The sequence below is a fragment of the Oxyura jamaicensis genome, chromosome 2, assembly GCF_011077185.1.
Source record: "Oxyura jamaicensis isolate SHBP4307 breed ruddy duck chromosome 2, BPBGC_Ojam_1.0, whole genome shotgun sequence".
Lineage (NCBI taxonomy): Eukaryota > Metazoa > Chordata > Aves > Anseriformes > Anatidae > Oxyura > Oxyura jamaicensis.
The window spans coordinates 96,114,728-96,141,141 of NC_048894.1; the positions used below are offsets into that span (position 1 = coordinate 96,114,728).

Here is a 26,414-nt window from a genome sequence, read left to right on the forward strand (position 1 = left end):
CCATTTTTAACTGCTTTATGATTCATCATTTCTTCAAATGTTTCTCTTCTTTCTTTCCCGCACTAGACTACTTGCTGTTTTTTTGTTTGTATTATTTGTTTATTTGCATGTCATTGTATAAGTAATAAAGTCATATGTTAACATCATGGAAATAAAATATAAAGATTATTCAACGAAGATTCAGGTAACAGCAAGGACTTCAGTAATTCATATTCAAAAATATTTAATTTTCAGATGTTCATTGTATGTGTTAAATTCTTGGTTACAGCAAAAAGTTTATAATATACAGCATCACAGTGACATATAATCAAGCCGTAACAGTGCAGTTTATTACAACTGTGTAAACAAAAATTATTTCTGCAATGGCATTCTTCATGAACCAAATTCTGTCACACAGAATCTCAGCAGAAGTCAAACAAAACATTTAGATAGAAAAGAAAACCCCAAATTAAAGCAGAACATATGAATCTGGCCAAAGTGTCCAATCCACATTTTTTAAGAAAAAAATAAATGTGTCCTTGGAATCTTTGTTTGCTTTCTTTTAAAGAAATTAAATATGCCTTTTTTTAATTATTATTATTATTTTTATTTTTTTTCAAGGCATCTATCCAGCATGACATATTTCTGCTATTATTGAATGATATGAACTAAGAGCAAATGTTTCTTAATTATGATTTGGGAATGTTATTGTCTGTACAGTATGATACCTGCAGAAGATATTCCCTAGGAAATAAAAATAAGTTACTGAGAAATAAAACCCAAGATGCTCTCCAAAAGAAACTTATTTCATGCATCTAAGAAAAAAGGCACTACCTTGCTTTTCTGTAAGGGAAGTAAACAATTTGATTATAAGACAATGTACATACTGTAAACTGTAGGATGGGTTTGAGCTTGAAATATACTTCATCTGAAACAAATTTTAAATATTAGCACCTAAAATATAAAGCTAGGATTTAAACGTTTCTAGTAGCTTTCTGGTCATGCATTAGTTATAGCTTGCTTGATGGATACAATTTGGCCAGCAGTATTTTAGTGTTCTCTGAGATCCTTTTAATGAAAACATACAGGTCTGAATTGCCCTACGTTTTATACATGTACTTTTCATATGGGAGGCTTTGCATATGTTCCATCTCATGTGCAGAGAGCTGACAGTAGCAGGAGGTACAGAGAGAGCAAAGAATTTACAGTTATTAATGAATACTGGAAAACTTGAAATACATGATATAACAACAAGCTGGTATCTTCAGTTTACACAAAGCTACAAATTTGCTTGTTAAGAAAAAGACATCCAACATGTGCTTACTCACATGCTGACACAGAGTTCATGCAAAATATTAAAAAATAAAAAAAAAGAGAGAAAAAGGACAAAAAACTTATAAACTGTTACCCTTCAGAAATACTGCATACACTTCATCCTCAGATAAACTGCAGCCCCCTCAGAAACAACAGGGACCTAATGTGTAGATTGACTCAAGCAACATGTAATTGCTTCCTCTGTAATGAGAAGTGAACAGCAGTATCAGACAGGAAATGTCATTGAATTGTACTTCATTTCAAACACTGTCAAGTCCAAACCTTGGTTCATCTGCCGCTAAACAATAACACTACCTTTTTTATTTTTTATTTTTTTAAAGTTATTTTCTTGGAGGAAGGACATTTTCTTCATAGTAGCCTGGATTTACTACATTTCCAGCTGGATCATACCTAGCTACCACAAATGTAGAACCATCACTAGCAGATGCTTTTCCGACTCCCATCTTTTTTGTGTTCTTCCAAACCATTGCTGTGAAGTGGCCTGAAGAAAGAGAGAAATACATGAAGACATTTTAGGTGCTAAATCTATACTATTCAATTAAACGTGTGGAGGGGGGTGGGGAGAAAGAGACATACAAAACTGTTTTTTTCTCTAACAGGAGAGAAAACTGAAGGTGTGAAAACAAAACAAAACAAAACAAAACAAAATAAAAATAATAATAATAAAACCTCTACATGTAGCATTTTGTCTTGAAAAAGCCTGCTTTCATCTGGTTCCACCCTAGTATTCCCAGTTCCATATCCTATTCCCAACTAAGAATACCTAGCAAGAGAATCATGAAAGACAAATTTTGATGAATATCTGACATAAAACTCCACAAAGACATCACGGTCTTTACTTCCTGCAGTATGAACAGCAGGTCTACCACCTCATTGTCCCTCATCCTGCCTGCATGTGTAACTGTTGAAACTAGTACTGTTTATTGTGGCTTCTTGTGCCTCACTCTAATAGCCACCCCCAAGCTGTGTTATCAGTCATTCCCCCTATGCATGGACGAGTACCATGGGAGAAAACCAAGATTTTCTTCATCTCAGACAAGCTTGGGCATATCTCTTGCTTAATTCAAGGAATGATGTTCCTATGTTCATGGAACACTGGATTGTCAATATGCAGTCAATGACCCGTGGCCATCTCCAAAATTCCAAATCTCCAAATTGTAGCTGAAGTAATCTCTGTGATTGCAGTGATGCAGCTTGGTAGAAGACGTGTCAATGTAATCAACAGCACAGTACAATTAGTAAGACTTCTATATGATTCCAATTCAGTGGCATTTACAAATTAATTTGCCTTAAAAATAAGTTGCCTTTCAAGAATTTGAAGTTGGAGAGAAAAATACAATATATTAAAAAAAAAAAAAAAAAAAAAAAAAGGAAAGATTTTGCTTACTTCCTTATTTCTCACAAGTTTTCATTTACCCTTCTGTCAGTTTCTAACATAAAAACTGGGGGAAAATCGGAAAATCTAATATTATTTTGTATTTTTTTTCCTAAGAATAAGGTAGATTTTTGAAAAATATCAAAACAAGCAGAGCAGCCAATTTCTTAAAATAAAAGCTTTGCTTTTGAAGGGAAAGTGCTCAGCCTGAACTTACCTGTCCCTGAAGAAAAACCTGGGTTTTGAAAGCTGTAATTTTTTATTTCACTGTACCATCTGTCAGCCACATCCTTCCCTGAAACACAAAAGACATGTGGAATCATGACAGGTCACATAAACACAAGAAAGTAGCTCACTCACAGCGTGACCAGCAAGATCTTCTGTTAATAGCTGGCGAGAACTGTGCAACTGAAGGCACAACTTCTAGAAACATGAAGAAAACGTCTTTTACTGAAGCAGAGTTTTTGAAATGTAGGTAACATGGTGGCACATGTTACTTACCACGTATTTATTGTTCTGCACCAGCTGTTGCTGTGCGGTTACTAATTCGTCTGATGTTTTTTGTGAACCATCTCCTGCCACAAGTAACTTGAGTTCTTCCCAGCTTCTTGATACAAACATAGTCCATCAGTTTCTGCACTGAAGTGCTAGGGACTGCGTGGCCAGCGCAGTCTGGCTCAAAGCTCAGGCAAGTTGCACAAAGAGCTCATCCCACTCCAGGGAGGTCTCTGCAGTGAGTGCTCCTCAGGTAGGATGGAGCTGATGAATCGCAGGATGGTTTGGGCTGGAAGGGAGCTTAAAGACCACCCAGTTCCAACCCCCTGCCATTGGCAGGGACACCTCCCACTAGACCAGGTTGCTCAAAGTCCCAACCTGGCCTTGAATATTTTCAGGGGTGGGGCATCCATGGTTCCTCTGGGTAACCTGTTACACAGCCTCAGCATCCCCATATTAAAAAATTTCTTCTTTGTAGATGATATAAATCTGCCCTTTTTTACTTTAAAGCCATTCCTCCTTGTCCTATTCCTACACTCCCTGACACAGAGTCCCTCCCCAGCTTTCCTGCAGGCGCCCTTTAGGCACTGGAAGGCTGCAATAAGGTCTCCCCGGAGCCTTCTCTTCTCCAGACTGAACAACCCCAACTCCCTCAGCCCGTCTTCACAGGAGAGGTGCTCCAGCCCCATGATCATCCTCATGGAAGGAAGAAGGAAGAGAAAAGAATGAAGAGCTCTATACTACCACCAGCTGCTCAGTAAACAGGGCCATATGTCCATTCTTGGCTACAGTTAAAACTTTGCAGGGTCAAAATTAGAAAAACCTTCAGACAACAGAGACCAATGTGACACAGCATTTGGATCTAGGGGGTTAAGAAATCCATTTAGCCCTTAACAAAATGTTTAACTGTCTGGCAATTTAGCACATTGAGTTTTTAACACATTCATATTTTTTTTTCTGCCCACAGCTGCCTGTAACTTTAAGCCTAGCAAGTAGTGAAGGCACATCTCCCCCGTCTGGGATGAGTGCTCTTGTCATTAGGTTTCTGCATACCATTTCAGCAGATACTCCCTCTTGGGACACATTTGAAAAGACTTCAGTGAGCCTTGCCAGGTTCTCTGAGCAAAAGAGGGAGGCCTCTGACCTGTGGGTCCAGGTGTTTGAAGAGCTCCAAGCCCTTAGAGCTCCAAGCAAACCAAAGAAAAATGACCCTCTTCACATCCCTTAGTTTTCTGTGTTTTCATCAGCATTTGACACCTCAGATTTCTAAATACATTCATTCTTAATGGGTTTACTCAGCACTTGAGCCATGGGGGATTTCCTCTTTGAGGTGCTCTAACTCAGGGTACTACAGTCAGACACATTAAATATACGTATCTAGGAGCTAGTACTGCATGGAAATCCTTACGTCCAGCACTAGCTCATCTCCTCAGAGGCATTCACCGACCACAATTATTTAGGGATCACAGCTATGGTCACTGGCATAGCACTACATGTCTATAGGTCTCTAACTGTGACATTTGCTCAAGAAACAATCCTCCCTTGTTTTGTGCTGAATAATTATGGAATCTGATGGACAAGAGCAGATTCTGATAATCTGCAATGAATCTGGTCAAACTGACAGCACAGAGGGCAGAAGCTCAGAGCAGAAATTGCAGATGCTGTGCACTCAAAGGTCAGACGTTACTTCTTTTCCATTACTGCTTCTTAGGAAATTCTTGTGTCGAACATGGAGGGGGTAAGAAGGGACAGGTTTTTCCTTGAGCTACATCAATAATGAAATTTCTGCTTAGCATTCCAGGAAGTATGACACAAACCAATTCATCTTGTAACTGCCAAAGATGTTAAGACTACTGCCGTGAAGAATGCTGGTCCCTGGTGGACTACTGGCTGCAGAACCACAATGACTCATTTTCTGCTATTTTGCAGCAAAAAAAGTCTTACGCTTGCACTGTTCTAGAAGTCAGACATTGAGTTGTTACCCTCTTTAGACTTCAGATGCTTATGAGTGCAATCTGCTAAACTGATGGCGTCGTTAACCTGGCAGTCTGGCTGTCAGAGCTGTCACTGAAAAGAAAATATTGAATGAACTGCCATCTCTGAAAGGTTTGTGAAAGTACTTTGAACTTACCCATACCACACAGATTGTTAGGAACGGTAAGAGTCTTAGTAAGACTCTTACTAAGTCTATTTACCATTTTTTACATAAAAATATAGCAAAACCTCTCTTGATTCCCAAAGTAAATGTTTTGGAAATAATAAGAGGTTCCTTCCTACTTTCCCCGTTCTCCCTGCACCAAACAACAAGTCCTGTAGACCTGTTTTATGGCTGAAGTCTCTAATGCAAATAAAACATCTGTTCATCTGTTACTCACACTAAAGCTAGAATGAAGGCTGAAAAACTTGCAAAGACCCATCAATGTGCAATTCAAGGGGAAAATAAATAACACACAGGATAAAAACCAAACAATCATCCTGTCCCACACCAGACTTCACAGCTATGAAGAATGTAGACGTGTTTGTGGCCAGCTGGGTGAAACAGAAGCACAGAGTGTGACAGCGGACATATCAGACCCTATAAAGCATATGTACTTTGTATGTGCAAGTGCTTAAGGAACTACACGACATAAATGATTTTTTACAGATGTAGTCCTGCATTTCCACTGCTATCAGCACTTCACTCCACCCATTAATATATCAGTGTGACACAGCAAAAAGAGTAGATCAAGAGAAAGTCAACCCCACTCTGTCTACTGTAGATCTAAGAAGCGTATCTAGGCTCCACGTGACAAGAACTGAAACTCAGCATAATGGAAAGGTTGCAAGACACATGAAGTTCTGAGGTAGCGCCTCTTCATTATTTATTTATTTATTTATATCTGTTTGTTTTAACATAAAGAATATCATAATATGAAAATCTGGTAATGCCTTAATTCAAGGAAGATGGCAGTGACATCAGGTAAGAACACCCCAGTCCTGCACATGAAAGACAATGAGCACAGTTATGAAAGACAACTTATGATCTGTTAATTCCCAGCCTTAGGACTTAAGCTTGCATCTAACTTATTGCAGGCAGACAGTGAAAGTCTAGAAGCTGATAGCTGTGCTCTGTTTAAAAGCGAAGGATCAGGTTATCGTTGTACAGTATTGCTGTCATCCTTGAATTAAAGAGTCATTGCTTCTGAGGCTGTGAGAAATTAAAGACTGACTTGTTCCCGGCAAGAGGGAGGGTGACCAAAGGACTAAGCAATGTGTGAAAGACTCTGCCCTGAAATCAAGCTGAAGACGTGGCTCAGAAGTGAAGGGGATGGACGGTATTTGTCAGATGCTGCAGGAGATGTGGGGATCCTATGTGAAAGTTCCTACCATATGAGAAGATGAGCAGGTACCTAGTGATTAAATGTACTGTTCTTCTGATTTTTTTTGTCCCCTGGGGAGCAGTAAGCAATAAACCAGCTTTGAAAATGACAGCTGATACAGAGGTCACTATGGGAAAACTGCCAGGAGCCCAGTTGGGGGAAATGAACAGAAAGAGAACAAGTGAGAAGAGCACTCAGCCTAGCCTCTTTGGTAGCAACTTGCATCCTCAGACATGCTGGTTTGGAGAACTGACCCCAGTATTTCCATTTCAAGTTATTACAAGATACGTGATGCAGATATATTCTGTGCCCATTGATTGACGTTGCATTTGAATGTTTCATTGAAAACAACTCCCATTTCTCCACCAACCACAACATGGGCTGATGATTTTTTGAAATGCGTTTCAAGAAGGAAAAAAAAAAAAAAAAATCACACTCCCACCCATCACTGCAGATTATAGCAGAAATGTCAGAAGTTTAATTCTATCAAAAACATCTAGTTCTGTCCTACAGTCAGCGCTGCAGCTTCTCTTCTGTAGCTCCACTTGCAGAACCAATGAGTATATCACTCTTTCTTTAAATATCCTTCCTGTTTTCATCGTTGTTAAACCACATTTACAGTTTCAACACTTTTTCAATGGAAACGTGGTTCAGCCCCACCCTTCTCCTAATGACAGCCAACTGATGACCTGCTCAGATAGACTTACCAGCTGCTCATTTTGGAACAGGCTGAGCCTCCCTCTGATGGGTTTTGTTGGTACCATGACTCTCTGGGCACAGCTACATTGTACAAAGTTTGGTGCAAAGATCCTTGAATTAGTACCCAGCTATGGTTCTGATCAATACTAGGTACAGCATAAGCATAGTTGTGTTTATTTAGCATTTACCCAAGCTAAGAGCCAGTAGTATGGCCACTCTGACTGCTCCCCAGGCTGCCCCGGATGGTTGGAAGCACACAGGACTGGCAGTTCTGGTGTAAGTTCTGCTGCTGGTACCTCCCACAGAAGGAGGGAGAGAGAAAGAGAGGCCATTCCATGCAAACAGGCTGCTGGTCAGCTTTCTTGCCTGGCCATGCCCTGCACATGATCAGTGCAAGCTGTCTCACTGTCTTATTAAATTTCATTTATATGTGTTTTCCTAGGTGAGGAGTTATATTCTGTGTGCACGTGTATGCGGGTCCAGGTGCCAACGAGTGGTAAAAGACCTAGGGCAGAGGGGTCCATGTGTCCGTGGTGTCAGCAACTGGAACAAGTGCGGCAGCAGATGTGCAAGAACAAGCACTAGCACTAGACTAACTGGTGTGTAGTTGAGGTGGCCTGGAAGCCACGTCTCCGTGGAGGAGTCCCTGCAGGAGCATGCTGGGGACAAGGGGACTCTGGGGAGCTGTGGGTGCACGGGCAAGATGGGCTGTGCCAGCTGCTGGAGGGGCACTGCAGCCTCAGGGGTTTGTACGTCTGGGTACCAGCGAGTGGGGAGACTGGGATGCAGGGGCACTTACTGGGCAGACTGGGTGTCTGAGCCCAGCTGCTGCAGGGACACAAGTGGGAGGTTGATTTCCATTACTGGAATATATATATCAAATATTCTATGTTACCAAAAATATATTCTTTTACTATATATATTTTAAACAATCCATTCTTGGAATATCTATTTTATATGCATATAATTTATATACATATTCCAATAGTGGGCCTTCATGGTGATCAGCCAGAAGGGGGAACAGGATGAGGCTACTGGTGCTGTACATGTGAATCTGACTGCACCTATCTGTGTGGGTCCGTGTGGCCACCTGCATATATAGGTGCATGCCGTGTATGTGTGTCTGTGTGCAACACCTGGGAACACACTCTCATCCTCACTACTGGTTGGAATTAAGGCAAAAGGCTGTGACAGCCCAACAGCTGTGTTCGGCTCCACTAACATTTAATTGCTCTGAGGCCAGCCTCACTGTCTCTTGTTATACCAAAGAAACCTTAAATCTTCAAGACAACTCACAGAGTAAGTTGTTAAAAACATTCTAATAAAATTACAGCATACAGGTCACATTCAAGATCTATTTAAAAACCGGGTACCCCAAACCTCATATCTTTCTTTTATCATTTTTCTAGGTTTTATTACAACAATCTCCCTTCCACCAGTCTGAGTGGAAAGCAGGAGAGGTGGGTTTAAGTTTCCCTCAGAAATAAAATATCTATCTAGATGGGAATCTATATACTGGATAGTTTTAGGGAGTAATCCTCTACTCCCAGAATTCCTCATGAGGGTCTGTTTATTAGCAGTACTGCATAAGCGTGGTGTTGGGGAGCAATAGAGAGCCACAGGTGCCTCAAGGTGTGCTCGGAAACATTTCTGAGTCAGAGCATGTGCCTTCAGGGCTGGTGCAGAGAAGGTACCTGCACACTAGACCAAATCTGTCCCCAAACCCGGGTTCCTCCCATCACTGCATGATATCACCCAAGCCTGTTAATTTCTCCCATCAGCCGTAGTGTTTTCAGGGGCAGCATGTCACACTCTTCATGACACCGATCGTCCCAACCAGAATTTAATCATTGAGCGCCTGCCGGTAGGCGAGCAATGGCGCGAGGCATGCTAAGAAGCCTGACACCCCGCAGCTGCCGAGGCAGGCTGTGGTCTCTCGCGTCAGTGGCAGATGACAGCTCACTTACTCGAACGTAGACAAAGAGAAGCCTGCCACGGAGCAGTTCCTGCAGGACTTGGAGGGAGGAAACAGCTGTCAACTATTTCTTGGATTACAGGGATAAACATATTTCCAGCTACAGCTTTAGGCTATGTAACTCCAAAATCCTGAATACAATGTCAGAGATTCTTGTGCCAGGAGAGGGTCAGCCTAGAGTGCCCTTATAACGTAAAGCTTAAGTCTTTTCTGAAACAGGATATACATCTTCTGGCATTATTACAGAACTCCTTAAGAGTCAAAATATACAATAGGATTGCTTTTTTAAAAGACAATGCACAGTATGCTGGAGGTTTATTGAGTTTTGCTTTATCTGGGAAGGAAACTGGAAGACAGACTCCCTTTGTTAAGCCCTTGAATAGATGCCTAATACAGATTTCAGCCTCATTGAGCAGGCTACAAATTAACTTTCCAAAGGGAACTATATGAGAAAAAGAGGAAGAATGAACCAGCTCCACAGAGATGAAGACTAAGCCCAGCCAGGGGAACAACTTTCTTTGAAGAACTAGTTTTCTCATTCTGATACTCTGAATGATCCTGCTACATAGGAAATGTAGAACAGAACAAAAGAGGATGTAGCTTCATTTTCTGAGCAAGGCACTCAACCCCATGGATAACAAATAGCAATAAACTTGTTCAAAATTGGCAAGTTATGCATGGAAACAGTGCATAGAAAACAAATGCGATCCAGAAAATGACTGGCATTATAAAATTTATGGAAGGATTCGTGTATTTTGTTTCCAGCTCTCTGAAAGAGAATCCTGTTTCTTTAACCTTGGGGGAAGGAGCACAGGCCATTAACGCAAACAAGAAGGAAGAAGTAAGCTCAGCCAGTGAGTCATAGGCACTGTGCAAATTTTGCCATACATCTGTGTTTTCCCATGCTATTCTGAAGTCTTGCCTCAGACTCTCGCACTGGACAGAATGCCAAATGTTAGTAGATCCAATTGTATTTTTCCACCCCGCTTTTCTTTTTTCAACATGAAAACATATCCACCAGGGGCTAGAGCTGGCACTTGCAAAGGAACCTAGCGATTCCTTTTTTTGGAACTTTTGGACCCAGGAACTTGGGTCTAAAACTCAGTTGCTAAAATTTCCAGGCCCTTAAAATGGGACCTACATTCTGCAGAAATGAGCTTCCATCTCCTCTAGACTGTGCTGGGAATTCCAAGGGCGGATGGGAATAAAGAAGGCAAGTGGTGACTTTTAATACACACCACCTGCTCTCTCCACAGGCAGGGACATTAACCCTGCATGCTGGAGGAGGAAAGAGGGAAGAGCCTGCTGAACGTAGCTCTAAGTGCTCAACGCAGGCTGCCAGCACAGCCAAAATTCAGCTCCTAGGGCACCCAAACCAAAAGCTGTCAATTGTGTGTTAATGTTTATGATCAGAAAATGCATGGAGCACTTTGTCTGCAGAAACAAAGGCAGGGAAAAAGGTTCAGAGCCTGTTTACTGACAGAGCAGAAGAGACCAGATGTTGCTGCCCGATACACTTGCCTCTCCCTCTTTGGCTTCCCCTTGCCTTTTTGCCTCCACGAACAGGAACTGCTGTGTTGTATGCCATTGCCACATTTCCATCTTCCTCACCACAGCTGGCCTGTGGTCAGCCCTTTCTTAGGCTAGGGCAAACTAAGGATAAAGGTGAAGACAGGGCACTGAGAGCTTCCCTCTCTCCTGCCAGGGACAGAGAACTAGCAGTCCAAGTAACGCCACGTCTGGGACAAACAGAGCAGCCAAGCCACCAAGCCCTACCTCCAAAGGCACATAGAGCACTACCAGAGTTCATTACCCCTTCGGTGCCTACATGTGTTTCTTGCTCACGCAGGTGACTGCACACCAGCATCCTGTCCCCATGCAGCGTGGGCTGGGCTGCGGTGGCTGCTTTTTCAGAGCAGAGGAAATGGGGGTGCCCTTGCTACCAGCCATGGCATCCACCTCATTCGTGCCCGGAGCCCAGAGTACACAAAACAGGCCATTGATGTAGTGTCTGCGAGACAGACAGAGAAGAAAGTTTACCTGGTTGATCGTAGGATGCCCATGCCAAGTTTTCTCCGCATTTTCCATTAGCAGACTCGGAGCTGTGTTTGAGGACCCTCGTGGTGGCCAGCTCTTCTGCATACCTAGCAAAGGAATCCACATATCATGTCACAGACCACAGCCAAGTTGTTTCGAGAGAAAGGGTGATTAATACACTCTAGATCAAGCAGTTGGAAGCACGAGATTTGTGTCTGAAATCATCACCCTATGCTTCATTACTGTCAGAGATAAACAGACACCTGCTGAGGGTGACTCAGTCATCCTAAAACGGGGATCCAATAGTCAATTTATTTAGCCTGCCTCATTTCTTGGGACTGAAAATTGTAGAAAATAGGCCATTTTCAACACAAGCAGAGAAACTGAGCAAATTAACCAGAGATAGACCAGATACTTACCAACAAAGATACAAGACATATCCAAAAGAAAAGGTGAGGCTCTTCCTTGAATTTAAGATTATGCACAATCTGTCTTGACAAATATGAGATTTCTGATATTTCATGCTTGCTATTCACAACAACAACAAAAAATCTGGTTCTTGCCACCAACCAGTTTCACCAGTTTCCAAACATACTTTTAATACTTCTAAGTAAGTTACAGGCAGCCAACAAACAAAGGTTTCTCACTGCTGCTCGCCACAGTGAGGAAAGTCAGCTGAGACTGGAGAGGATTGTGAGGAATTCAAGAAGGACCTAAAAATACCCAGGAAGGGCAGCGGCACACTTAGAGATAAATGTGGAGCAATGCCTATTTGGCAGAAATAATCTGAACTATTCATAAAAATTGATTCATTCAAACCATCAGTAAAAGTTTGAAGAGACAAGAAGTGTGGCTGACAAGTCAATGAAATCTCTTCCTCATTGTGAGGCACCACGTCAAACGGGAACAAAACAAACCTCTGAAGAACAGGAAGAAACACTCAGAAGATTACAAAGGTATGCAGATGCATCACTGGCATTCCAGAAATACTGCATCTAGTTATCGTGGTGTCTCAAAAACTGGAAAAAAAGGACAGAATTAGATTTTGATTGCTGCCCGAGGGCACATCAACGAGCCACGTACATGGTGCGCACTACAGCATATCACCTGGTAGGGATTTCTGGTCTGGGCATGAGGGGACTGAAGCATCTGCACGACAGTGTGTGGCACCATGCTGAGACAATAAATTGGGTTCTGGAAACACTACAGCTTCTCTGGCTCCTGGCCAGCCACCATGGAGAACTCTGCAGAGTTAGGGTAGAAAGCCTAATGGGAGATGATATGCCACGTTTGTAGGGATCAAAGTGACCAATCTTTAGCTATTATGTGAAGACATTTATATTCTGAATAGTTTAGTCATTATTTTCCCCTTCAAGTATTTCCTTTGTATTGTAAAGATCTATTCCTCAGCTTAAAAAATAAATTGAAGGTGACGAGGTGACCTCCAGAGGTCCCTTCCAACCTCAACCATTCTGTGATTCCGTGAAAACTACTTTGAAAAAAGTTGCTGTAAAGGGAAAGGAAATAATCTGGTTTTCAAATCTACAGCAAAGAGGAAAAGCAATAATGGACTAAAATGTCTCCAAGGAAGGCTTAAATCAGACAGTAGGAAGTTGGATCCACTCTATGTTAACTGTAGTCTTCAGCACCGGAGAAGAGGTGTGTTCCTCCTGACAGACTAGGGAAAAATATTATACTGATTTTGCTTTTGTGGAAGGAAGACGGACAATTTGATCAGAAATTACTTCTCTTTGATTTCACTGATCTTAGACCAGTCATCAGTTCCTACCATGAAAGGCCTTTTCTCCACTATTTCAGCAGCAGCATAAGTTCTTTTGCAGATGACAGTGCATTATCTGACAGAGATGGAGGTGAAGCATGTTTTAGGCAACTTCCCTCTGCAAAGGAGACACACGAGTGTAGATAGATGCAGCCCATTTCTCGAAGAGGTTGCAAAGAAGATTTACACACTTGTGGCCAAAGAAGTGCCCGTGTGACTAGTTGGTGTTATGTGACAGAAAAGGAAGGGAAGAAAAGATTCAGGTAGGGAGACAAAAAGAGTTGGGTCCTTCACTTCCCACCCAGCAAGCCTTCAACGAATATCAGCATGTCAAAAGGCAAGTATTTCTGCAGTATGCACAGGCAAGCCTAGCCAGTAAATGTGGCAGAAATCTCAATAAAGAAAAGAAAGGACTGAACTCACTGTTGGGCTCCTCTGTTTAACTTCTTGCAGAGTTTTAATGGGGGGACTCCATGTTTCTTCCTGTAGTCATTGTGTGCTTTCAAGACCTCTTCAGCAAATTGTTTGGAAGCTGAAATCACATCAAAAAATCGGAAAGGTCTGTCAAATACAGACATCAGTGAAGACAGAAAAACATACCCTGTAGACTAAGATGCTGGAGAAGGCTGGACTGAAAAACAGAAGCATGCCACCCTCATTACCTACGAGTAGGATGAAATGAACCATTAATGCCTTCTGTCCAGGAACTCTAAGAGACACTCCCAGTGGGATGGTACAGATACACTAAAGGTTCCTCAGCAGGAAGGTGATTTAAAGTTAGTTTGACAGACTCTCATTTCAAGATCTCTATGCACCGCATGGCCATTGCAAAGAAATCAAAGTAAGCAAGGATTAGATCCTTTGAGGAGATGCAGTAAACATGCAAATTATTATCTCTGTATGCAAGAATTTTTTGTATCAGTCAAGACACTCCCAAAAGAAAATGGAGATATTAAAATGTGTAGAATTATGCAAAAGCTCTGAAACACACAGAATTCTTTGTAGACACTATATAGCACAAATTCACAGGACACTTCAGATGCACCTGTGTTTGGCTCAGGATGAATAATTGTCACAAATAGCAGGTGGTAACAAAGGAAATGACTGCTAGGGAGGATTTTACTTTTTTTTTTTTTTTTTTTAATCCCCTGTACTACAGTGCATTTGGTAAATATCTGAATCCCGAATTTATTACAAAGCTTTTTTTTTAAAAAAAAAAAAAGGAAAAAAAACTCATTTTCGTACCATTGGTAAACTTGGGAATTTCAGCAGCACAAGGCAGAGGACAAGTGCTAACTAAGTGGCAAACCAGATGTGATTCACTTTGATGGCAACGTTCTCTCTTTTTTGTTTTGATTTCTGCCTTCCTGAATTTTTCTCGAGTTTCAGGAAAAAAAATAATCTAATAATCTTCCCTAATTGGTCACCCGGTGGAATTTCCTGTATCAAGAGAGATTTTGAACCTGAAGTAGAGTATCGGGACAGATAGAGAAGCATTTTTTCACTTTTCTGTACTGCTGAAGCTTCCGGACAGGCCAAGACATATATTTTAGTATTTACTCAATTTTTACTCTCGGTTTCTACATTTATCAATGCAATTTGTGACATAATTTCTTACATATTTAATATCAGCTTTATAATTCTATAAATCTTAATAATCATAATTATAAGTCCTAATTAGAAGGACTCCCATCATTTTCCTTGTAAGATATTTTCAAAGCCCAAAAAATCTCATGACTAGAAAGTCGTTCCTGTTATTAACCTCAGATTTCTCAAGTTTCCCTCATTGCATGATTTAAGAACTATAACAACTCATCCCCTCCTTTATTAGCATGTACTCTGTTCTCTTGTTTGTAGTGATGCACTCTCCCACAGTGTAGCTGTCAGTGTGCATATACTGCTCTTGCAATGCTTTTCTAAGGTAATTACCCAGCCCACACTCACGCTTTTAGCTGTTGCCAGAGCTCTCCCTCATTTTAAAAACGGCTTTAAGATAATATGGTGACCTAAGGTAATCTCAATGTCCAAATACATGTTGAAAGCCCTTACAGTTTCACTCAGTACCTCTTAACTTTTGAACAGAATATGGAGTTGAGTTTGTCCATTTCTCTGGATCAAAGTGGTGCTGTGGGCATAGACCTAATATATTCTCCATCAACATGCTTTCAGGCTAGATTTTTTTTTTGAAAAAAAAATGTTGGCATAAGACAGCTGAGAATTCAGCAATAGGAATATTGTTGAGTGAGATGGGGTCTGCCCACCACATTCCTCCTCTTAGGTCTGCCTTCACTTTTGTGTCACAAATTGCATACCCTCGAATAAAACAGACGCCCCCACTTCAATGTGTAAGCACCCACACACCCTTTGCTAACAAAACTCTTCCATCATCCTCATTGCCACTGCTCACAGCTTGCTGATGCTATTGAGCCAGGATCTTAAACCTCTCATCTGCTGCATCATGGCCTATTTCTAATGTATCTGCCACGGGTTACTGGGGAAAGCAAGCCTACAGTTGACTTAACTTCACTGATGCAGGGGTCCGTCCTTCTGGCAGGGACATTTTAAGATAACCCGCAAATCAGAGAATTTGAAATGCAGAGCATTTGAAGTTGCATCCCATGCATCACAATTGCATCCTGTCTGCCTTTTTTTTTCTGAACAAAACCATCTTAGAGTTTGTGACTGGTATCGCCTAGCCTTAATTTCTCATCTGCTCAGCATGAAACAGCAGATAAACACGATCTGACTTGCAAGTGTGAATGTTTTTATTCACGTGATTTGTATTTGATTACAATAAAATTTTCAAACTCTAGGGAAAGAAAAAAAAAAGAAAAGCTTGAAATCAATTGAAATGCAGCCTTTTTCAACTGTCAGTCCACCCACTAACAGACATTGCACAGTCCACCTCTGTGCTAACATTTTGATCTACAAAGACCAACAAGACAGGGAAAAAACACAGTTTCTTCCAGCCATGGCAGACGCCACTCTAAGGTGCCTAGAGGTCTCTTCCCTTCCCCAAAGGTGGCTGCTATATAAACACTTATCTACAGTGACTCAAGCTCATGTGCTAACCACCTCCCTCTCTCCACTGCCTCTCCTCTGCTCTCCAAAGCGTGGAGAGGGACGCCCAACTGCCAAATACATTTCAGATTTGTTCTGGAAGACATGCTAAGTTTTTCCATTTTAATCAATGTTCCATACACTGAGAAGCCAGATATTAAAAGTGAGAGTTAACAGGAGTTTTCAGGCTCCCACCCAAATGCAAAGAGCTTCCCAAACAGCTCTGGAGAAGTATTTTTTTCCCCTTCACATAGGCTGCTTAAGCTGCTAGAAAAAAATATTTCCTACTGCCAGGAAGTTGCTTTTGGACATGAATCATTACACGGCTTAATAGATAAAACAATTAAAGCAATTAGCTACAGTTGTTTCTTTCTCTAATTCAAATATTTACCTCTGTTTTAGATTCCCCTGGAGCATTGCCTACGATATGAGAGCACATGACAATGAATTTACACGCTATGATGTAGTATAGACCACCTTGTAGTATAGCACACCTTGCAGGCTTTTTGGACTTTCAGGTTCTTTGATCAACTTTGTTTGAAAAAGTATGCAGAGGCATCGAGGTTGACTTTTCCCATCTGATTTATTTCCCTGAGTATTATATTTCACCATTCTTTTCCTTCCTCCAAGCAGTGCCAACCTACTCAACCTCTATCAGGTGAAGTGCTCTTCGTGCCTGAATCCTTCCTGCCTCTTCTCTTAACCTTGTCTTCTCCTGCTCTGCTCTCCCCTTCGTTTGGCCACCAGAACAGAAGCAAGTTATCTGAACACATCCTCCGTGATACTGGCTGCTCTGTATCACCTCTGCAGCCATCAGCTGGACCTACTCCACTGGTCTGGCAAGGTGACGTGGGGAAAAGTTAACAGTAAAATATTTCACAAAATACAAACACAAAACCGCTCCACCCAGCACCTACACAATAGATATGCTGTGGGTAGCCCTTATGTCACAGTTCAGGGCCCACAGCATATGCCAAGCATATACTTGAGTAGTAAAAAAGGCACATGTTTTTAATGGCTAAGTATTTACCACAGTGATTCGAGAAAGAGCATGGTGTCAATTTCTAGAAGTATTGTTGTCTTCTCAGCACTCTCAGACCTCTTTTTTATGGGTTAATCTTCACTGGTAATTTTGTTCTTTGCATAGATACTAAGTTTTTATTTTTTTCCTTCAGCTAATTAACACATAACAGAGTCAACAAGAAATGGACCTTCTGTAGAATCCTCCCCAGAAGTGTACCAAATGTCTGTCTCAGTTCATCTTTGAGCCATGACATAGACCTCACCTTTTCACTCTGTGTGTGCACTGCAGGTAAAGGAAGATAGTGACCTCACCTTTCGGTTTTGCCCTGAAATAACTAAACAGAAGGGCAGTCATGTAACCTCTGGAGCCACATTTCTGAAGGCAGATGCAAAACACGTTTCAATGAACTCTTTTGGGAAGAGGTAAACGCAAAGAAACTGATACCAACAACTTTGGTGATGTGACTCATATTACCCAGGATACTGCACATTATTTCAACACTCCTTCCTGCCCAGAGCACAGGGAGGAACATTAATGACCCTGGCAGAAAGAAGCCAAGTGTCAGATACATGGAGTGCACACAAATTCAAAGTGGACGGAAAACACATAAAATGTAACTGTTTTCAGAGCAAGTATAGCTCATCTTTAAGAAAGAAATCTCTTCAGTCTCTGTTGACTGTACAGAGGTGCTCTACTCTGACAGAAGAAATGGAGCATGGAAAGATGGTGCAAACACAGTTTTTAATATGCCCAAGAGCTTTGTGAGGAAATCTCTTAGAAGCTTTAGGAACTGCAAAGTATTTATATGAAGAATTCCTTTATTACCCTCTCAGATATGTAAGGATGCCTCTATTTTGACAAACTTCTCAAAGTATATTAACTGATTGGAAACAAAAAAAAACAAAATTCTTAAGTAAGAACTACCCCAGCCAATGACCACATGCTCACCTAGACCTAAGAGACCTGGTATATTTATTATCAGCATTTTTTGTCCTCACTTGAGATCATTCTCTAGAAACTAGCCATAGCTGAGTCTTTCACACAACAAGCACACTGCTTCTCAATGGAGAAATGATGGCTATTTAATTACAATGAGAAAGGTTAAATGAAGGCAGTTGCACCTCTGTTGCATTTTGACTCTGTGCTTTGATTTGAGGACACAAACGCTCCATGGTGGCTTTATGCTGGTTCACCTCTGCAAAGCCACAAAGACCAAATATTTCATGTCTTACTCCATGTGTTTGACTGTGCCTTCTTGCTCTCCAGCTGGGATAAAAGTGTTTTCACAGACTGGTCCTTAAAGCTATTCCTAAATATGTCATCTGGGAGCATGGATCTGACATGCCAATTCATGTGTCACTTCCAACCACAAAACCTGACCTCCTTCTGTGCTAAGCTCCCCTGTACTCTAACAAAACTGGCTGATTGCTTGGAAACACAGAGGAAATGAAGTCATATATACATTTTGAAGGGAAGGAAAGATAAAATGATACTATATTCAGAAAACATTACAACCTTGGGTGGGGTTTCTTTGTCTTCTTTTACACCTTTGAACCAAGAATACAATGAAGAAGCAACACCTCCATCCCATACAATGGGCCTTCATGAAGGATGCCATAGTTGTTGGTAGCCTTTTTCCCTTCCAACCCAGATTATCCTATTTCAAGTTAGCAGAGAATATATTGCTTAAGGGCTTGCAAGAAATTGTGGTTTATAATTAGACACAAGTTTGAATGAGAGTAGTTTCCTGGAACCTTCTTGTGTTTAATCAGTCTGCTTAAAATATCTTTCCCCTCAGTTCAGGAGATCCCCCTTCAGGGAGAAGATTCTCCGATGTCCTTCAGCACTCAGTTATGTCTTAAATTTTGCTACACCCCTGCCTATCACTGGGATGAGCTTCAGGACAACAGTAAGATGCTTGAGTAAATTGAATTGGTGTACACACTCCCCACTCATGTTATTAACCAGGTTTCCTCCACAGCAAACAGGCAGCTTAATAACCTTTCATTACCTGTGCCATGTGATGTAACACATTGTTCCCCCTCTCCCCCATTCCCAATTTGAGGCATATTGCCTGAGAATATGAAGCCACTGCTGTAATAATGTTTCAATGACATTAGTCGTGTCACTGTTTGATTGCAAATCCTATTCTCGCCATCATAGACAGTGTTGATTACTTCCTCACTTAAGGCCTTTTATAAACTGTTAGGCAATTGACTCTGTTGATTAAAAAGGAACACCTGGTAAACGGGAAACTGCACAGCGCAGGGAAGCAGTGGAGCCTTCTGAGATATTAAAAAAAAAAAAAAAAAAAAAAAAAAAAGGAAAGAAGCTAATCAGTCTTGAACACCGACAAAACAAAGCTCTCTCTTTCATTTTCTGAGGGGGGGAGTAAGTGGTGCAGAAGGAAAAGTGCTTTGCTTGGAGCCCCTCTCCCCTCCCAAATAACAAGACCAGCAAGCCTTTCAACAACCAAGTAGTTGTGATCATGGAGTGGTCATCATGCCTAATGCTGGAAGTGACTGCTCATCAGATCTAGAGAAGCCAGTGTTGGATTTGCATGTGAGAGATGACCAGAAAGCATTCTTTTTACCATATTACCATTATTTTTGCTACAGAGGACCACTAATATTGTAATCATGACACACATGCACAACCTTTGATAGTGAGTAAACTGCTAACCCCTTTAAAAAGGATGAGAACCTCTCATTAATAAGGCCTTATATTCTTAAATCTAATTTGACATAATTCCTAGGGTACATATGGCTTTAAAACCAAAGCAACATACTGACTGCACTATGCAGGAGGAGAAATTAGCCATCTTATTCATTTCTTCTCTTCTTCCCTCCCTGACATCTTATATATTGAGAGTAATTACTGTACTTTCTGAAGAAATAAGGTGCGATTGTATTCACTAGTGAGCAATACCAGAAATCAGGCTTCGCTACTACCTAATCTGAGCTCCAGCCACTGGGTCTGCATGACTGCAGCATGAGACCCAGCTCCTCAGCAATTAACAGCACTCTTAAGCCCCTAACTCATTTGAACGTGCTACATGAGAGCAGTTTGAGAGATGATACCCCCCCATGGTCATATGTCCTCATACAGCTGAGATATAGAAGTTGTAAACAAACTGTGGAGGTCTGAACACCAAGAAACACATTTTCATTGTGTGGGTGACAGACCACTGGCACAGGCTGCCCAGAGGGGCTGTGGGGTCTCCTCCTTGGAGACCTCCAAAAGATGCCTGCTTGCACATGGGCCAGTTCTGAATGAGAATTATCGGCCACAGGCTCGGCCTTGCCTCCTCCTCCTCACAGGGCTGCACAGCCTGACTCAGACACAGTTTCTGTCCAGACTTTCAAAGACTGGCCAGAATTTAACTTATATCTCCCTGTAAAACATAACGTTGATATGCTTCAGCTAATCGTTTGGAGAACAGAATGGCCTTTACCAAAAGAGCTATCTGAAATATTCTGCTGGCCTGTGGAGATACGCAATGAACGACTCAGCAGTTACAATCAAGAGACTCATTTTTCTTGTTTTTGGTTCCTGTACACAGGGCAGCAACCAAGACAAATTCACATTCAAACAAGATAGAAACTAACAGTTGTACTGTTTAAAAAAATAGGTCTTATGTTGAATGTTTTCACCGATTTTCAGCAATAAAAGTTTTCTCCATGCTTAGTTATTTTTTGAGAATGATTTCTTGAGGGATCCAGGAAGGAGGGTTGGTGCTTTTTGATGTGCAGCAGCATGGCATGGGAAACCTTGGCAGGTGTCTTTGTTAATACAGACCACCCCACTTTGTCTCATCCCTTGTGAGCCACTTCATGCTTGTTTTGGTGCTTATCTGCCTTGAACACCAGGAGCTAAGGCGACTAATCTAGCAGCGAACAGGAGTAACCACTCTTACAAGGGATGGCTGCTGCACCACTGGCCAGCGGTCGGCCTTCTCCTCTGCCTAGACTATGATTATAAAAATTAGGCCCTGAATACTGTTTGCTAAAGCCTGATGCCTTCCTGGCAGATTTTCCTCTATTTCCAATTCACCTAACTTGAACTGAGTAGGTAGCATCGTCTACACACAAAAACTGGGGAAGTATGGATATTTAAATCGAATCAGCTTGATTTTTGAAGGCCCCTTTTCCTACTACTCCTCCAATTCAGCTCTGGTGCAGAAAGAAACTGCCAGCAACTTGCATTAATCACAAGTTCTGCAAATGCCCCAGCGTTACCCAACGTGCATGCCTGGTTACTTGCAGTTTAGGCATTCATTTCCTCTATCCCCATGGGTCCCGCAAAACCAGCCAACACAAAATGTTGTCATTTTGTCAGTCTGCGAGTATCACATTTCTCAAAAAGCAAACAGGTCGTTTCTCTAGCATACATGAGCTTTTGTTGAGAGCTGCCACAGCTGTCTCTTCCCGAGATGCTGAGTGCAAGATCTCCCTTCAAATCAACCAAACGTCCTTTTTTTTTTTGTTTTGTTTTTTTTAACCCTGCTCCAAAGATGCATCTTCAAAGCTAAAAAGCAGCACATGCTTCTCGGGAAGCCTAATGGCAACAAGGAAAAACTGCACTGAGCTTGATTCATATCTCTCTCCTTGTTATTGGAACCCCTTCGTGGCCCTTGCTTATTTTTTCACTGACTCAACGCGCAGCGCAGTGGGTAACTCCCAGCCACCTCTCTGGAGACCCACCCACATTTGCAGTGGCAGGAGGGGGGGAAGGAAAGAGAATAAGGAAACCAAACACTGTGAAAAGGATACCCAATATTTACTGAGCCCATTCTTCTCTTTGTCTGAGTGTCCTGCACCCAGCAGCCAGGAGTCAAAGAGCACTTGATTCCCTCCCCATCACCTCTGCTGGGATTTCAGAGGGCGAAGGGGGAGAGATCCCTTCCCTGGAAGGGAAATGGAAGAAATGAGACTTTCCGCAGCCTCTCTCTGCCACCTCCCCAGCCATCCCAGTGCGGAGGAGCGGCTCTGGCCGCCAGCTGCCTTCCTGGCAGCTGCTGCTGTGGATAACCCCTCCGGGGCGATGGCTGCCCCGGGACCCCGGCCTCCGCACGCAGCTGCACGGGGGTCAGAGCTGTGCCGTGACGAGGCTCGTAGCAGCACGCCAACAAAAAGAGCAGCCAGCTCACCCTCGGCTCATTTCCTGCTGAAAACACTCACCGATATTTTTTGGGAGGGGGTTGAGATCTCACAGGAGGGGAGCCTGCACCACCTGCTAGCCCAAAAGCTGCGTAAAAAGAGAAGACCAGTGGGAGGACAGAGGGGGGTCCCCATGTTTTGCTTCAGTGTTTGCAAAAGTTGTCTCCATGGGAGGCATTTTTTCTGAGTCTGATGGGGGAGTTTCAGTACGCACTTGGTTTTAGCAGCCTGCAGCTTCCAAGGAAGCTGAGTCAGAGGTGCTGATGTCTTCCAGCACTCAGGCTTATTAAGTGAAGCAAAAGCACTGCTACGTCTGTAATCTGGCTGTAATACTTAGAAAGAGCACCCCTTCAGGAGTAACAACACATTATTGGGGAGCTTTTATCAAAATTCCTGCAAGGAACTGAGATTAGAAGCAGCGGGATTTATCTGCCTGGGGACACTTAGACCTCAAGATAAATTCACCGAAGATAAAGAGACTGCTCTGAAGACGTTTATTCCAAAATAGAGAGCCCCCAGTTTATGTGAATTAGGGGTGCTCTAATTCACAAATCATGAATTATTCACTAAATTTATGCCTGCAGGTAATCTCTGCCATGGTCTTTCTGATCCAGGAGAGGAACATGCACTCTCTGGGTGTCACCAAGAGGTCAGACCGCTCCCGACCTGTTACGTTTCCACACATCCCAGTACAGAGAAACCTGCCCATGTCTCCTAAGCCTGCTGTGTGTCCTCAGTAGTACCAGGGCTGGAACATGCAGTGTTTTACCCAAAACACAGAGGAAGCTGTACTCTTCCAAATAGCTGCTCTCACCCATTCAAAGGCAAACAACACCAAACTATCTCAGACAGGAATTCAGAGACTTCAGGGCGGTGAAAAGGGCAGATTTAGTCAATGAACCAATTGTCAGGACAGGACCTCTGATTGTGGTCCATCCAAAAAATACCTCATACTGTTCAAAGGCAGCAACCCAGACCCAGCTTGTCATGGATTTGAAAAGCATGGCACAAGTAAGAAAGAAATTTTAGATGTATTTAGATCTCAAGCTCTATTTGTATAACTTCTCAGAGAAGGAAACAATACCCAAGCCTCCGTGAAAGGACTTTCTGGTCTGCTTTTGCTCCTATTTTGAAACAAAGAGCTGGTGTGCAGGGCTAATAGCTAAAGAATGCAATTACCTTAAAACTGTATTAGCAATTTGCAGAGACAGAGCATTAAAATTAAGAGATTTAAATCTGTTTGATGTTGTGAGGGGTGCATGGAAGCCTCTACTGCCTTTGCCCAATCAGCTTTGCTATGTAGCACAGAGATGCTAGGCTTATCTGGCACTTGTACCTTTCGTGCCACTAGCAAGGAACTTCTGAACGTGGCACTTCTGAGCGACTACAGTTATTTAAAGGGTTGTAAGGTAATTTCACTAATCCTAACCCACTTGAAAACACACAGACTGCAGGCCATGGGGCCAAGCCCACACCCTGGCAGCTATGTGGTGCTAAGCCTGGGCTGGCTGTCAGAGTGTTGCCGCATGCCGGGCAGTACGAGCAAGCCCTGCAGCAGCCGCATTTTCAGAGAGCTCGGACTTCATATGGCTGCTGACCTTTAAAAAGGAAAAAGAAAGAAACCTCTGCACACCCATGCTGGGGCCCATCAAAGTGTTACCCTGGCATAGACTTTCCCCAAGTTTCCCTGTGATTTTAAGTGAATTTACTGAGATTTTTTAAGTGGATTCTACCGAGCATGTCCCACACGTGCTCTTTATGAAAGGACGGGTAGATAACATGCCACCAGGCTCTGATTAGTTACAGAAATAACATCCTAACCACAAGAACAAGAATAAACTGTCCAGTCTGGTAGCAGTTTCAAAGGATCAGCACAGATTTCCAGGCTCTAGGCACATCTCTGTTCGAGGGGAACTGCTCACGCCTCTAATGGGACGCGGGCGGACCAAGCCCTGGGGCGTGAGCTCTCTCTTTTTAAGGTCTCCAGCTTCTAAGGCAGCTTAAGGGGGGTTTTCTCCAACACAGAACGTAGGACCCAGGCCCACAGACAACAACGAGCAGGCGATAATGCAACCAACAGCCAGCAGAAACAAGAAATTTTCACAAAAATCTGCACAGCTGGGGAAGAACTTTTGAGCCCAGCCAGCCTATACTTGGTTAAAGTGTAACCAGAGCTTAAATCAGAATCCTCCTGAAAGAAAGGGCAATAAAAAAGCTTCCCTCTCCAAGCCAGCAAGTCTGCGGACTGTCTGCAGCACAGGAAGTTTTGTCAGGCAGCTATACACAAAGCATTATTAATGCTATCAGGCTTACAATACAACCTCTACATTTCACAGGTTTTGGAGGGGTGCTTTTTCTTTTTTTTTCCCCTCACTTTTCTAATGTAACGGTCCCATTTCACTGTGTCATAGAGAATGCTCCTCCCAGCCTGCAACACGCACAAATGAAAGCAGCCTGCTCTGAGAAAAGCCACTAACGCTTCGGGAAGGCTTTCGGAGCACAAAACCGAGCCCTGCCATTGTAAGAACATGCAGCCAACTGCACAGAAGCATTTGCTCACCTGATTTTCCCATGATCAAGTTGCTGTGTTGTATTTTTTTTTTAATTTATTTCACCTGATGTCTCCTCTCTTGATGGAGTTTCTCTACTCAGCGCCGGGGATGAAGGGCTTGCAATTTCAATGCAACTTCTCCACTCTGCTGCGACTTCTGCTGGAGGAGCTCCACTGAAATAACCGTTACCGCCCCTCTCACAGTGCTCGGGGAAGCCTGCCCCTGCCTTATAAGGAACAGGGACACTGCTTGCTTTTTTTTTATTTTTTTTCTTAAAAAGATTCTGTTTAGGGTCAGGAGCTGCGTAGCCTCCACAGTAACCATGCAGCTTAGAAACAGCATATGGTTTCACATACCAATTTGGTTTAGTAATAGTGAGCATTTCCTGATAAGAGTATGCTGTGGAAAAAAAATAATGATCTGCTGACAAATAATTATGCTGGCACAACGGGCATAACCCACAGGGTTAATTCATACAGCTAATTACTCGTTAAAGTTTTACTAAGTTATTGCATGTAAAGTTAAAATAGGCAAGTGACACGGGAGTTTAACTACATTTTATGGCTATGAAAATGTTCTCTGCGCTGCTAAAACAACCTGTACAAGATATTGGTAAGAAGCAGCACAGGATTCTTCAGGGAGAACAGGAATCGTGATGGTGGCTTATTTATTTCTGTGAAAAGAGTCTGATGTTCGTATGCCTTATTTCATCTGTGCAAGCACACTACAGACTGTACCACTGATGCCTTCATATTACATCTAAACATCTCACGCTAATCTGACAAATATTAACTATCATTTCAACTGCTAGGTGTGGAGATGATACTTTTATTATTGTTATTATTAATTCAGAAGTGTTGCATCTCTCCTAGTAATAAGTCAGTTGTGTGCTTCCTACTTCCTTCTTTTCTTCATCACAAAAAAAAAAAAAAAACATCTGAGGTCAATACTTCCTTTTTTTTATTATTTTTTTTCTTTACAATACCTTTCAAAAATTTGAGTTTTTTTTTTTTTTTTTTTTTTAAAAAAAAGGGGGGGGGGGATTAAAATGTTTATTTTTATTTCCAAATTAAAAAATAGCAGGAGCAGATGAGGAAGACAATGTCCCTTCACCACCATATCCCTCTGCATATTGCTTCACTGGTGATTCTGCAGCACATGCTGAGCATGTGTCATTATCTACGAGCTGACCTGATTGCTAGGAAGAGATAGGGGGGTGAATGATCACCAGCTGGAGGAGGAAACTGCAGGCTGAAAGGTCAAAGCCATCTTCACAGCTGCCTGACACCTCCCTCAGCTGGTGGCAAGCTCGAGCAGGGTGGAGAGCTCAGAGGTGAGCAAGGAAATCTCTTCTGCTGCCCCTGCCATGAGAGCAGCAGTCACTGGCTGAGGAGGGGGAGCTGCAGGAGGCCCTAGCAGAGCCCTCTACATGGAGATGTGAAGGGATTTGTTGGATTTGTTTGCAGAAGTCAGCAAACTGTGGGCCAGTCGGTGAATCCTGGCCTCTGAAAATGCTCTGCTAAACCTGAAATGCTGCGTTGTTCTGCCCCTAGGATGGACATCAACACTTGGCAATATCCTGTGC

General features: G+C 42.3%; 1 protein-coding gene across 1 annotated transcript; it reads right to left on the reverse strand.

Moving 5' to 3' along the window:
* Positions 1–566: 566 nt before the first annotated feature.
* GLIPR2 (GLI pathogenesis related 2) lies at positions 567–25,075 on the reverse strand. Its single transcript, XM_035318797.1, has 5 exons — positions 24,838–25,075; positions 13,458–13,566; positions 11,258–11,361; positions 2,907–2,984; positions 567–1,795 (listed from the first exon to the last, which is right to left on the reverse strand). The coding sequence occupies exons 1-5, from the start codon at positions 24,848–24,850 to the stop codon at positions 1,635–1,637; spliced, it is 465 nt and encodes a 154-aa protein (XP_035174688.1). The 5' UTR covers positions 24,851–25,075; the 3' UTR covers positions 567–1,634.
* Between the last annotated feature and the right edge of the window lie 1,339 nt (positions 25,076–26,414).